The sequence below is a fragment of the Sinohyriopsis cumingii genome, chromosome 6 (genome assembly GCF_028554795.1).
Source record: "Sinohyriopsis cumingii isolate HCF-2022 chromosome 6, ASM2855479v2, whole genome shotgun sequence".
NCBI classification, from domain to species: Eukaryota; Metazoa; Mollusca; class Bivalvia; order Unionida; family Unionidae; genus Sinohyriopsis; species Sinohyriopsis cumingii.
The window spans coordinates 18,983,914-18,998,919 of NC_142966.1; the positions used below are offsets into that span (position 1 = coordinate 18,983,914).

Below are 15,006 nucleotides of genomic sequence, written 5' to 3' on the forward strand. Positions count from 1 at the left end.
CATTTAAGTGCATCTGCAACAGTTGCAGAATCTTTTGACGACAACGGCTCAGCTTCTTTTTATCTGCTTGCCACATCGACAAAGTTTACCATTTTGATCATGGCTCCTGGCTGAGCTCATAAAATAGCTAAATGCACTAAGGCTATCTAAAACTAGCACAAGCAACTACAGACACTATCATCCATTTACCAGAGGTGGTGGCTGAAGTCAAAGAAGGTGTTGGTGACATTGGAAAAGTTACCAGGGTACTTGATAAGGACATCAGAGAGGCAATTGACAAGATACCAGATGTGCCACCAGAATGCAAATCAGAGTTGGCAACACTGTCTCCGTTTTTTTATGAAGTAGCTTGCGGGGTGATTTTTGAAAATCTTATGCATATTACTCTTGGCAGACCTCTCAGCTCGAAAGAGTACATGATATAAATGCCATCAAAGACATAAATACATGGATGAGGAATGGCCTTAAATGGTATTGAGGGAGTTGACTGCAGAGAAACAAGCTACCGGTACCAGTAGAATCAATTTGTACAAACGTTTAATGCATTTGTGGGCAGAAGAACTGAAGAGGATGAAGTGTTAATTTTTACATTTGTGACCAATGATGCAACCACAACAACTTCCTATAGATCCTGACCCAGACATTGAATATATAACAGAAGAACAGAAAGAAGAATTTAACGAGTTGTTAGCATAAGAACCTAAACCCAAATTTAGTTCAACGGAAGATTGCAAACATTGGATAGGTAAACGATTCAAAAGATGTTAAGAACAACAAAGATGACCTGCTAACCTCTACATCCACCAACAAAATCAAAGAGGTAAATGGTCTAACCAAACCTGCACAAAGGCAACAATTCAAACATGGATGTATAACACTACTCCTTGAAGGGTCAACTACAAAAGTTAGGGGGGAAAACACAAAGTTCTGTATGTAAACAGGAAGACGAGGTGGATGGATGAACAAAAAAAGAAAGGAAGTGTCTTTGTGGAATGTACAACCCTAATGACCTTGCTGATTGATTGGAAACTCTTGTAAAGCTGTACCAATTTATCAGCCATACTCATTATCGAGCTGATTATTAGAACAATCAGTATAATCGGTATTGGCAAAAATAATCAGTGCCGATGTAAACACATTTCCAAAATATAAATTTAATCATAACATACATCTTGACATGGCTTGAATTTTAAATCAGAATTAAGTAGTGGAAATTAAGGAATAAACATTTGATTTGGGGGGTTAATTGAAATACATTATATTCTTAAAAGTAAATACCTTATAACACACTTGCTGTAAACTACTGCTGATTGTCTGCACACAACAAATTATCAATACCGTTCATGCACTCAACCCAATCACAGCAGGAAATTTCCAACTGCTATGAAACTATGACTGTCTATAGTTAATCTGTTCTTTTGCCAGTCCTGCAATGCTGCTAATCAACAAATAGCAGTCGCACGCAAAAGCAGCTGAACGCTGACATACAAATTTTATGCAGCATTGATATTGGTATGCCAGTGCGATCAACGTTACCTCAGCTGCTGAGCTGCTTCAGTGTGCGACTTGCAGCATGGTTTGTGCAACCAGTCAGCCACTTGGATAACCTAGTAGTAACTTGCTTGATTTAAAACATTATTTCAAGAGCGCGAATCAATTAGAATATTAATATTGACTAGCGATTAAATATAAAACCAAACCTATGCATAATGTTGAACTCGAAACAATCAAGTCTAGTCTGGAATTACTTCAAAGTAAATGCAGTCAACAAGTCCAAAGCAATTGCACACTTTCCAAAGCATGTATTTCCAGAGGTGGAAAGGATTCTAAAAATTATACAACATCAAATCTTGTCCAGCACTTGCGCTGCAAGCACATCATTGAACATGGCCTGTTTCTGGCAGATAAAAAAAGAAAAGGATTACCTCAGCAGCTGCAGCAACTCCTCGTACTCTTGACTGTTGGTGCCATGCTGAACCGGAAGCAGACATTTGCATTTGATGACCCAAGAGCTATCAGTTGGCACAAAGCTATTGCAGAGTTCATGGCAGTAGACGTGTGACCATTTTCCATTGTTGAAGACACTGGATTTCGATGTCTGATGGCCAAGGCAGGACCACACTATTCAGTTCCAAGTCAGAAGTACTTTTTGACCTCTTTGATACCTGACATGCATAAGGCAATACAAAGCAAGGTGCGTGATTTAGTTTCTGCCTAATTTGACCAAAGTTTGACCTCTAATGCGTGGTCAGACCCACACATCAGCGTACCCTTGTCAAGTGTTACAACACACTGGCTTATAGAAGACTTTCAGTGGAAACAGGTGATTTTAGCAGCAACAGGTGATTTTAGCAGCAACTCCTCTCAAAGAATCACACACAGAAGAATATTTGGTGAGCAAACTGGACAAATTATGTGAGGAATACAACATTCCCAGAACTTGTATCCATATTCTTCTGCGTAACAGAGGTGCAGACATGGTTAAAGCAATGCATCTGGCTGAACTCGACAGCATCAGCTGTTTTGCACACACACACCTCGTCAGTGATGGCATTCTGTCGCAACGAGCTTTCAAAGATGTTATGGCAATCTCATGATCCATAGTCAGCAAGTTCCAGCACAACAGCAGCTCAAAGAGCAGCAGGAAACATTTGTCGTTGCCCATAAGAAACTTGTCCAGGATGTCCAGACACGCTGAAATTCTGCATGCAATATGTAGGTTTCATTATATGAACAAAAACAAGTCTTGGGGGCTTAGGCTACTCTCTATGACCTGCCTAGTCTAACAACAGTGGGACTTAATTAACAATATTGTGGGCATGTTAGGCCCATTCACAGACATTATCAAGAAAGTAAGTGATAGCCAAACATCAGTATCCATCATTCTTCCTACGCTGAAAATGCTCTGAATGTTGCTGGCTCGAGGGTGTGAAGTGAGTCAAGGTACGCTTTTCTGACATTGCCAGCAACAAGAGGCTTGTCTTAGCCACCATCTTGTATCCATGATTCAAACATTGCCTATTCAGCAAAGAATTACTTGTGACCAGATCCAAAAAATGGCTTAGAGAAGAATGCATCATAGTTGTGCCAGCTGACAAGCAGGACGAACCCTCAACCAAAAAAGAATATCTGAAACTGAAACAAATGTCACTGGACCATCAATGTCGTGTATCTGTGATTTGTTTTCTGTGGCTGTGACGAACCTGTCCGTACCCAGGGCTGAGCAAATTTTTTTATAAAACTACTAGTCCAGGACAAGTGGTTTCAGAAAATTCACTAGTCCCACCTTTCTCTTCACTAGTCCCACCTTACACTTTGCCAATAATTTGGTTGCTTAGCCCAGTATGCAGCCAAGCGGTAACAGGATGTAAATGTATACACGAAGAGGGGTAGAATCAAGTATTCAGTATGCCCAGAGGGCATGATTGGCCAAATAAAGGCAGATATAGTGATTAAAGCACGAAAATAAGGACTAGCCCGACTTTTTTAAAAAGCACTTGTCCTGGGCTAGCGACTTGGAAAATTTTACTTGTCCAACTTCAAAAATTACTAGTCCAGGACGTCGGGCTATGGGATTTGCTCAGCCCTGGTACCATCAATGAAACAACCCACGTAGATGACGCCGTTGACTCAATGCTTGAATTGCATCTGGCCAGCAATCTGTTGCCACAAGAAGACATATACGGCTGGTGGAATGCTCACATGTTTCAGTTCCTCTACTTGGACAAATTAGCTAGATGCTCTTTGTCTGCACCAGCTTCAAGCTTTCCGAGCATGAAGCTATTTAGTGGTGCAGGCCAGAATTTATCCTATCATTGTGGATCATTACTTGATGAGAAGGTAGAAATGTTACTGTTGCTTAAATACAACCTACCTCAAATAGGCTTTCAGTATTAGCTGCAGCCAGCATACAGTGACGTCTAACTTTAATCTTAAAGCAAGCATATTATTAATTTTAATTATTATTTGACTATTGCTATTAACATTTTTTAGTCATTTATTGAAATCTAGTATGGCGACCTGCATCACTGAAAGTAAGTTAAAAGACTAGCTTAATACATTTTCATTCATTTTTATCTTTAATTGGCAAGCTATACGTTTTATCAGTGTTAGTTTTAAAGTTTTTTTCCAGTTTTGTGTTTGTGTGATTGTTGTTTTCTATAAATAGCAATGTACTTCTTATCCGGTTTCTGTTTGTTTTTGTATAGAAGTTCAAATTCACTTGCTGCATAAACAACCTTGTTATAACTCACATGGCAAAATACCTGCTTGCATTAAACTAATAGGCTTATGCTTCTGAACCAGTAATAATAATGAAATAATCGGTCTCATAATTAGTATCTGCAATTTTAATAATTGGCTATATGTGGTATTGGCATAATCGGCAAAAAGTGATATTGGTACAGCTTTAAACTCTTGTGGGATCAGTTAATGTGGGCAACAACACACCTGAAGCCATTAACGAGGCAGTATAGATTTGTCAGCAGTTGCTCACCTATGACATTGTGGACATCATACACTGAACTATTTGAAGATATTCATGATGTATACAACAATACTGATGATGAGTTATGAAACGGTTTAGATGGTGTGTGTGGAAACACTTCGTATTTTTCATGAAATGTATGCTTCAGTGCATCAGTGGTTGTAAATACAACCCGAACCCGTGACTCCCGCATTCACGGTAGCTGCTCACTCCTGCATTCACGGCAGATCCTCTAACCACTAGGCCAGTGGAGTGGTCAAAACTCTAAACAGACAAAATCTCAAGTTTTCAACCAATCCTAGATGCTTTTTCTGCCTTAATTCCTGGTTAACTGTAAAAATATATGAATGTACACACAGCAATAAATACTGTGTGACTCTTTCTGACAAATTTTTCCAAATAAAGGCCTTTATTAAGTATTGTTCACATTTTGTTTCCATCATTTTGCCAGTCAGATTTGCAAATAAATGTGACAAGTATGATAGTGGTATTTTGTAACATCTGGATGTAAAAATGTATGAAAAAAATCAAGTAAAGGCAATATTTTGTAACATCTGCATGTAAAATGTATGAAAAAAACACATGAAGGCAATATTTTGTATGGATTTGAGGTTTTTATGTAGGTAGCAATGTTGAATATCCAGCCATCAATTATAAATGTTAACTTTAATTGCTGGTTGGATATTCAACATTGCTACCTACATAAAAACCTCAAGCAATTATAGATGTCAACTCAGACCACTCTGGTGGCCTAGTGGTTAGAGCGTCCACTTTGGATGTGGGAGGTTGTGGGTTCGATCCCCAGCAGAGTAATACCAAAGATTTATAAAAATGGTACTAACAGCTACCTCGCTAGGCGCTCAGTATTAAGACGTTAGTGTTAGGACTACTTTGCATGGTGTCAGGAGAATGTGACTGGAGGGGACATCATGCTACATGTCTACGGTATGATCCCCCAGTGCTAGACATTACTATAAACTGCCACATTGCAGACATCATAGCGATATGACTGAAAAATTGTTAAAGCTATGATAAAAATCCGTATCACACACACACACCGTTTAGTGTGTTAGAACATCAAAACATCTGTTCTGGACGTTAACTATTTTTACAGCTAATTTGGTTGGACTGCGTTCTGCTGAGATTAATTGACCTACTGCTTTTGCATTTGTTTATTAGGTAAAACATGTCAGATAAATGATCTCAGGCACATGGGCATCTTGATTTAGCAGTGTCAAAACATGCTTTTGCATTTGTTTATTAGGTAAAACATGTCAGATAAATGATCTCAGGCACATGGGCATCTTGATTTAGCAGTGTCAAAACATGCTTTTGCATTTGTTTATTAGGTAAAACATGTCAGATAAATGATCTCAGGCACATGGGCATCTTGATTTAGCAGTGTCAAAACATGCTTTTGCATTTGTTTATTAGGTAAAACATGTCAGATAAATGATCTCAGGCACATGGGCATCTTGATTTAGCAGTGTCAAAACATGCTTTTGCATTTGTTTATTAGGTAAAACATGTCAGATAAATGATCTCAGGCACATGGGCATCTTGATTTAGCAGTGTCAAAACATGCTTTTGCATTTGTTTATTAGGTAAAACATGTCAGATAAATGATCTCAGGCACATGGGCATCTTGATTTAGCAGTGTCAAAACATGCTTTTGCATTTGTTTATTAGGTAAAACATGTCAGATAAATGATCTCAGGCACATGGGCATCTTGATTTAGCAGTGTCAAAACATGCTTTTGCATTTGTTTATTAGGTAAAACATGTCAGATAAATGATCTCAGGCACATGGGCATCTTGATTTAGCAGTGTCAAAACATGCTTTTGCATTTGTTTATTAGGTAAAACATGTCAGATAAATGATCTCAGGCACATGGGCATCTTGATTTAGCAGTGTCAAAACATGCTTTTGCATTTGTTTATTAGGTAAAACATGTCAGATAAATGATCTCAGGCGCATGGGCATCTTGATTTAGCAGTGTCAAAACATGCTTTTTCATTTGTTTATTAGGTAAAACATGTCAGATAAATGATCTCAGGCACATGGGCATCTTGATTTAGCAGTGTCAAAACATGCTTTTGCATTTGTTTATTAGGTAAAACATGTCAGATAAATGATCTCAGGCACATGGGCATCTTGATTTAGCAGTGTCAAAACATGCTTTTGCATTTGTTTATTAGGTAAAACATGTCAAATAAATGATCTCAGGCGCATGGGCATCTTGATTTAGCAGTGTCAAAACATGCTTTTGCATTTGTTTATTAGGTAAAACATGTCAGATAAATGATCTCAGGCACATGGGCATCTTGATTTAGCAGTGTCAAAACATGCTTTTGCATTTGTTTATTAGGTAAAACATGTCAGATAAATGATCTCAGGCACATGGGCATCTTGATTTAGCAGTGTCAAAACATGCTTTTGCATTTGTTTATTAGGTAAAACATGTCAGATAAATGATCTCAGGCACATGGGCATCTTGATTTAGCAGTGTCAAAACATGCTTTTGCATTTGTTTATTAGGTAAAACATGTCAGATAAATGATCTCAGGCACATGGGCATCTTGATTTAGCAGTGTCAAAACATGCTTTTGCATTTGTTTATTAGGTAAAACATGTCAGATAAATGATCTCAGGCACATGGGCATCTTGATTTAGCAGTGTCAAAACATGCTTTTGCATTTGTTTATTAGGTAAAACATGTCAGGTAAATGATCTCAGGCGCATGGGCATCTTGATTTAGCAGTGTCAAAACATGCTTTTGCATTTGTTTATTAGGTAAAACATGTCAGATAAATGATCTCAGGCACATGGGCATCTTGATTTAGCAGTGTCAAAACATGCTTTTGCATTTGTTTATTAGGTAAAACATGTCAGATAAATGATCTCAGGCACATGGGCATCTTGATTTAGCAGTGTCAAAACATGCTTTTGCATTTGTTTATTAGGTAAAACATGTCAGATAAATGATCTCAGGCGCATGGGCATCTTGATTTAGCAGTGTCAAAACATGCTTTTGCATTTGTTTATTAGGTAAAACATGTCAGATAAATGATCTCAGGCGCATGGGCATCTTGATTTAGCAGTGTCAAAACATGCTTTTGCATTTGTTTATTAGGTAAAACATGTCAGATAAATGATCTCAGGCACATGGGCATCTTGATTTAGCAGTGTCTAAACATGCTTTTGCATTTGTTTATTAGGTAAAACATGTCAGATAAATGATCTCAGGCACATGGGCATCTTGATTTAGCAGTGTCAAAACATGCTTTTGCATTTGTTTATTAGGTAAAACATGTCAAATAAATGATCTCAGGCGCATGGGTATCTTGATTTAGCAGTGTCAAAACATGCTTTTGCATTTGTTTATTAGGTAAAACATGTCAGATAAATGATCTCAGGCGCATGGGCATCTTGATTTAGCAGTGTCAAAACATGCTTTTGCATTTGTTTATTAGGTAAAACATGTCAGATAAATGATCTCAGGCACATGGGCATCTTGATTTAGCAGTGTCAAAACATGCTTTTGCATTTGTTTATTAGGTAAAACATGTCAGATAAATGATCTCAGGCACATGGGCATCTTGATTTAGCAGTGTCAAAACATGCTTTTGCATTTGTTTATTAGGTAAAACATGTCAGATAAATGATCTCAGGCGCATGGGCATCTTGATTTAGCAGTGTCAAAACATGCTTTTGCATTTGTTTATTAGGTAAAACATGTCAGATAAATGATCTCAGGCACATGGGCATCTTGATTTAGCAGTGTCAAAACATGCTTTTGCATTTGTTTATTAGGTAAAACATGTCAGATAAATGATCTCAGGCACATGGGCATCTTGATTTAGCAGTGTCAAAACATGCTTTTGCATTTGTTTATTAGGTAAAACATGTCAAATAAATGATCTCAGGCGCATGGGTATCTTGATTTAGCAGTGTCAAAACATGCTTTTGCATTTGTTTATTAGGTAAAACATGTCAGATAAATGATCTCAGGCACATGGGCATCTTGATTTAGCAGTGTCAAAACATGCTTTTGCATTTGTTTATTAGGTAAAACATGTCAGATAAATGATCTCAGGCACATGGGCATCTTGATTTAGCAGTGTCAAAACATGCTTTTGCATTTGTTTATTAGGTAAAACATGTCAGATAAATGATCTCAGGCACATGGGCATCTTGATTTAGCAGTGTCAAAACATGCTTTTGCATTTGTTTATTAGGTAAAACATGTCAGATAAATGATCTCAGGCACATGGGCATCTTGATTTAGCAGTGTCAAAACATGCTTTTGCATTTGTTTATTAGGTAAAACATGTCAGATAAATGATCTCAGGCACATGGGCATCTTGATTTAGCAGTGTCAAAACATGCTTTTGCATTTGTTTATTAGGTAAAACATGTCAGATAAATGATCTCAGGCACATGGGCATCTTGATTTAGCAGTGTCAAAACATGCTTTTGCATTTGTTTATTAGGTAAAACATGTCAGATAAATGATCTCAGGCGCATGGGCATCTTGATTTAGCAGTGTCAAAACATGCTTTTGCATTTGTTTATTAGGTAAAACATGTCAGATAAATGATCTCAGGCACATGGGCATCTTGATTTAGCAGTGTCAAAACATGCTTTTGCATTTGTTTATTAGGTAAAACATGTCAGATAAATGATCTCAGGTGCATGGGCATCTTGATTTAGCAGTGTCAAAACATGCTTTCATGTACTATAGCAGTGTACATGAAAAGACACATGGTTTCAAGAACACCACTAAGTACAACTTCGTACTTTTTTATGGTATTTAACCATTTCTATATTGAAATAATATGTGGTGGGGCCTTGGGTTTATTATTACATTGAGATTTTATTGTACCATGTTTGCTGGAATATAACATGTACATATCTTTAAACGGGTTTCTTTTGATATGCAGCAGAATAATAGCAACCAGTCTGATAATTCTTCACACTGCCCATGTAAAATAACACCAGAAGATCAATATGATTACGATGTAACAGCATATTCCATATTCTGCCACACCATGCATTATATGACAGGGTATCTGAGTCAGCACTTTTTGTAGTTGTTAATTATGTTAATTATACATGGATAAGTAAATACAGTAGCATATATTTATTTGCTTTTATGTTGAAGGTCAGTACCTCTTACCAAACAGAACCACTTACTGCCAGTCTTTTTTAAAATTCTGGATTCAATTGTGTATGTTTTGAACTAGCAGTGGACAAAAATAATGCTAAATGTAAGTTACATTTTGTGTCTGTGGCTAACCAAAATACTGCTGGTACATAGAATTTATAAATAACAGTTGTAAATGGTTCATTGTAATACATGGTGCAAACCCTCAGCTATTGTATACTCATATAATCAATTTTATCATGTAGGTGTGAGGAAGATGGCTGTGGGAAGAAATTTATGGCTAGTCACCACCTTAAAACTCATAAACGAACACACACAGGTAACAGCATTAGCTTACATTTGTTTGCATAATCCCATATTTAGACTCAACATTATTGTTAATTCAGATGTCTTTATTTTGCATGGATTATTTACCCCAAAATTATGTTAAATCAAGTCTATAGCAAAATTAACCTTTGTCCACATATTGCCTTCCAAACTTGATGGATATGCCAGTGTTTTGAAACCTTTTCATTTGGAGAGATTTCTTTAAACAAAATATATGAGGAAATTTTCTTCTGAAAGTTTTCCTTCCTGTATCATCTTACTAATATATTCACATTTGGTTTTATTTTCTTTGTAATATAAAAAACTAAAATGACTTATTGTCTCTGTTCCCCCTCAACTCCTCAGATGAACTGTTTATATGATTGCAATTAAATAGGTAATGCTTTAGCATCGGTGATGTTGTAGTGCGCTCTGCATGTACATCTGTCTCTCTGCATGTACATCTGTCTCTCTGCCCATTTGTTTGTCCCTTCACCTGTCTGCCCAAAACTGATTGCCTAAATCAATGGATGTAATTTGCATCAGCATAGTTTTCTTGTCTATGTGCTTGTCATGTGGATATGCATTTTGGCTCCTTCCCCTGGGGAAGGCTGAAATGTCATATATGGGGAAAAATCAATACATTGACATTTCCCAAGTTTGAACTAATTTGTACTTCTAAATAAAAAGCTATACATTTTTGCAATGTCTGTAATGTAGCTTATATTGAGCTTAGTAAACAGTCACAACGCCACCTACCAGTATTTCAAAGTCACTCCAAACAATGAAACTCTGCTTACTAAGATTTTAGCAAAGAAACTTGAGTTGACATGATTTAGTTGACACTGGCTGTCATTTTATTAAGATGAAAAACTTGAGTTGACATGTATCACTGCCATCTCACCTCTGTCTGCGTGGATTCAAGTCTCGGATTCAGCCCTTGTGGGTATGTGAAAAAGCTTGCCAGTAGCTTCTCATGGGTCGGTGGTTCTTTCCAGGGTTTTCCTGGGTTCTTCCTCCACCATTAATACTGGCCGCCATGTATAGCCTATCGTGTGCTGAAAAATGAAGTTAAACCCTAAAACAAGAACAACAAAAAATCCAACTTCATATTTCAGTATTTCATCAGGAATGTCATAGATAGGAACCTAAATGTGGACATAAATCATTAAATTGACAAAACAGTTGGACATTAAAACACTCATGTTAAAACAGTTTTGCTCTTCGAGCAGAAAACAGACAATAAATTTGGTATTGAACTGATAATGCAGAAGTTTTGAGTGGTTTACCAAGGGGGGGGGGGCATTGAGTCTGGACCAGGGAAACTAAGATTTTCTTTTTCTGCATATATATGTAAAATTACAGGCACTGGGGCAACTATTTTTCCTGAATGCCCCCTAGTGTTGACCCTGTTTTTTGGTTATAACATAAGCATATAATTGACAGAGATGCTGTGTTTTGTGTGAGTCTATGTCTAATACTGATTTTTTTCCCAAAATTTATATTTTACAGCTTTAAAAAAACAGATTCAGTTGAAGAGATAACAATATTCTCTCATATGTACAACATTGTTAATGACAAACTCATATAACAGATCAGATGCTTAAAGTTAAATTTGGGAACAAGCCAGATGCTTCAGGACACACGGTACTAATTATATGGAAGAACTGTGAACCAGTCTAGAAATGGGTGAACAAATAATAGACTATTTACGATGGTCCATAAGTGGTTAATAACGAAAATTAAAATTTTTGTAAAAATATCTTTTGAGAGCTTATCCTACATGTAATTTTAAAAAAATATAGGCAAAATTCCACTGATGCAATTTTAGTATTTTTACAGGCTTGACTTAGGAGTACTCAGTAATGAAAGTAGCACATGATTCATTTGGTGCAAAATCAGTAACATGTGTTCCATGCACATATAGATAAACAAAATGCCACGGCTCATATGGTGTTCTCCACACATTAGCTTGCACCAAGGTTAGTTGTGCGTGGTGAATTATAGGTCTCATCATCAACACCCAGAAACTTTAAGTTATTGAATTTTGAATATGATAGTGTTTCCATATGTTTACCATTGGAGTTGAGTTAGTACCATGAGTCCTTTAAGGTAAATTTGGGAACAGGCCAGATGAGTATAGATAATTTCGGGAATAGGCCCGATGAGTTCAATTAAATTTGAGAACAGGCTGAATGAGTAAAGTCAAATTTGAGAATAAGACAGATGAGTAAAGTTAAATTTGGGAAAGACAGATGAGTAAAGTTAAATTTGGGAACAGGCCATATGAGTAAAGTTAAATTTGGGAACAGGCCGTATGAATAAAGTTAAATTTGAGAACAGGCCAGATGAGTAAAGTTAAATTTGAGAACAGGCTGAATGAGTAAAAATTAAATTTGAGAACATACCAGATGAGTAAATTAAATTTGAGAACAGGCCAGATGAGTAAAGATAATTTTGGGAACAGGCCAGATGAGTAAAGTTAAATTTGAGAACAGGCCAGATGAGTAAAGTTCAATTTGAGAATAGGACAGATGAAGAAAGTTAAATGTGAGTACAGGCCAAATGAGTAAAGTTAACTTTGGGAACAGGCCAGATGAATAAAGTTAAATTTGAGAACAGTCCAGATGAGTAAAGTTAAATTTGAGAACAGGCCAGATGAATAATGTTAAATTTGAGAACAGGCCAGATGAGTAAAGTTAAATTTGAGAACAGGCCAGATGAGTAAAGTTAAATTTGAGAACAGGCCAGATGAGTAAAGTTCAATTTGAGAACAGGCCAGATGAATAAAAGTTCAATTTCAGAATAGGCCAGATGAGTAAAGTTAAATTTGAGAACAGGCTGGATGAGTAAAGTTAATTTTGGGAACAGGCCAGATGAGTAAAGATAATTTTGGGAACAGGCCAGATGAGTAAAGTTAAATCTGAGAACAGGCCAGATGAGTCAAGTTCAATTTGAGAACAGGCCAGATGAATCAAAGTTAAATTTCAGAATAGGCCAGATGAATGAAGTTAAATACGAGAACCAAATGCAGTTAAACCGGTAATCTTATGAATTTATGGGAGTAGTTAATGTTCATGTGTGATGCTACATAACAGCTTTAATTTTACTCATAGGAGTAAGTTGTTTGAGATATAGCTCAGAAAATACAAACAAATTATTTGAAAGTTTTTCTCTTTACTTAAACTTTCTTACTGTTACAATAAGAGTTCAGAAAATTTAAATGCAGAACTTATTTGGCAGAGATAGACTGAATTATACCACAAGTGAGTTTCCACTAAAACATTATCTGTAATGTCAGAATCACAGAAAATCTTAGTTATTGATAATGACATGAATACCCAATATGTTATATACAAGGTTTCGATGAATTAGTGATTAGAGGTTTAACAGTATAGCCTGTAAGAATATTCTCTTTTTTAATAGCAATTTGTTGCATTGTTACCAGCCCTGTATTATGGTACAGTGTGACTGCTTGTAGCATGGTCTCTTATAACATGAATTTGAAGATCATGGTGTTTTCCCAAATGTTCATTTACTGGAAATTTTTATACACAATTTTTTTTTAAAGTATGAGAAATAATATATAATAAATGTATTATCAGTTTGTGGAAGAGATCACATATAAACTCGTATAAGATGACTGTGGCATGGCTCCTGAAATTTACTGTACATGTGTTTTTCTTGTACATGAAATAATAATTTTCCTTATAAGTACAAAAAAATAATTTGTAAGAAGTTTATCACCATTGTGGGGATAAGATCACAAAATTAAATGTAACACAGTTGTTGCAAAGCTTCTTAAATTTTAAAAATTTCACCAAGTTCTTTAAGTTTTGTTTCAGGATAAAACATTATTGGAAATACAATTATCTGAACCAATGGCTGGACCATTTGAGAACTTTGATCTTAGTTTGTTGTTGAAAGATGTCGGATCATAAGTGTTAATCTTACTTTTGAGTTATCCATGAATAATAAAGCCATTAATTCTTCTTTATTTGTGTTCCGTGTATTCTGTGTACAATTGTTGCACAATCAATAGATGATATATGTTTGTTATTTATAATGCATACACTACCAAATGCCAGACAATGCGGTGGTTGATAAAAGATTATAACATGAATTTACAAATCCATTAATTTAAGTACATTTCTAATCATCGAAGCAACAGAACTAATACGTTTTCAAATTACTGGGCAAATTTGTAAAACATCAAAACACAAAAGCCACCAACACATGCACATAGCTTGGCAGTAGTTGTTAGGCACAATCAGTTGATCAGTGAATAATGTCATCCAATATAAAAATGCCCCCATTGTTGATTGAAAATTATTTTTGTTGTTGTTCTGATGAATAGGTGTAAAAGTGTTAATAAGTGGACATGTACAATGGATAATGGTACAAGCAAATATAAAACTTTACTAGTAAAGAGAAGCTTGAACCCCTGGTTAGGATTATATCCAGTGCTAAACAATCAGTTGTCTAGAGATTTATGTATTAACAAGTTTACTGTCCGAAGACAGCAAATGTTACTGTCACAGAAAGTAGATGAAAATCAATCCATTAAAAAAATAAAATAAATTATTATGGTTCACAATTGAGAACATTTTATCAGTATGAAATTTATACAGACACTTTATTTACTTTGCTACTTACTGAGACATAAATGTGCTTTGTCTTCCTTATGCAAAATTTCTATTATTTTTTTCCAACTGAATTCAGACATATAATGATGTATGAAAAATTATTGAATATCTTATATCAGTATAGATATTTTTGAGGGTGAATACATAGTGTTGATCCCCATCATGCCATGTATTAGACATGTATACATGTACAGGTACCAGTGTGTTGTTCTCTGAATAAAGTAAAACATATATGCAGTCTCTATGGTTTTATTGCATGTGTATTTCTTATTTAATATGCATTGATTTAAGATGGTAACTGTACTAATGAAGCACTTAGTTTTGTGCACACTTTATTCCTCCTCCTCCTCCTGTCATTGCTTTTGGTGCTGCTTGCATCATTTTCTACAACTAACTGACT

The 15,006-nt window shown here is 35.9% G+C and overlaps 1 protein-coding gene across 4 annotated transcripts in view; it reads left to right on the forward strand.

Annotated features, from left to right (window-relative positions):
- Window positions 1-15,006, forward strand: part of LOC149796455 (uncharacterized) — an 86,119-nt gene that overhangs the window by 42,224 nt on the left and 28,889 nt on the right. For all 4 annotated transcript variants that reach the window (XM_089961153.1, XM_089961154.1, XM_089961156.1 and 1 more), the window contains exon 6: window positions 9,900-9,973. In XM_089961153.1, coding sequence (XP_089817279.1) covers window positions 9,900-9,973 — 74 coding nt within the window. The remainder of the gene's footprint in view (window positions 1-9,899; window positions 9,974-15,006) is intronic.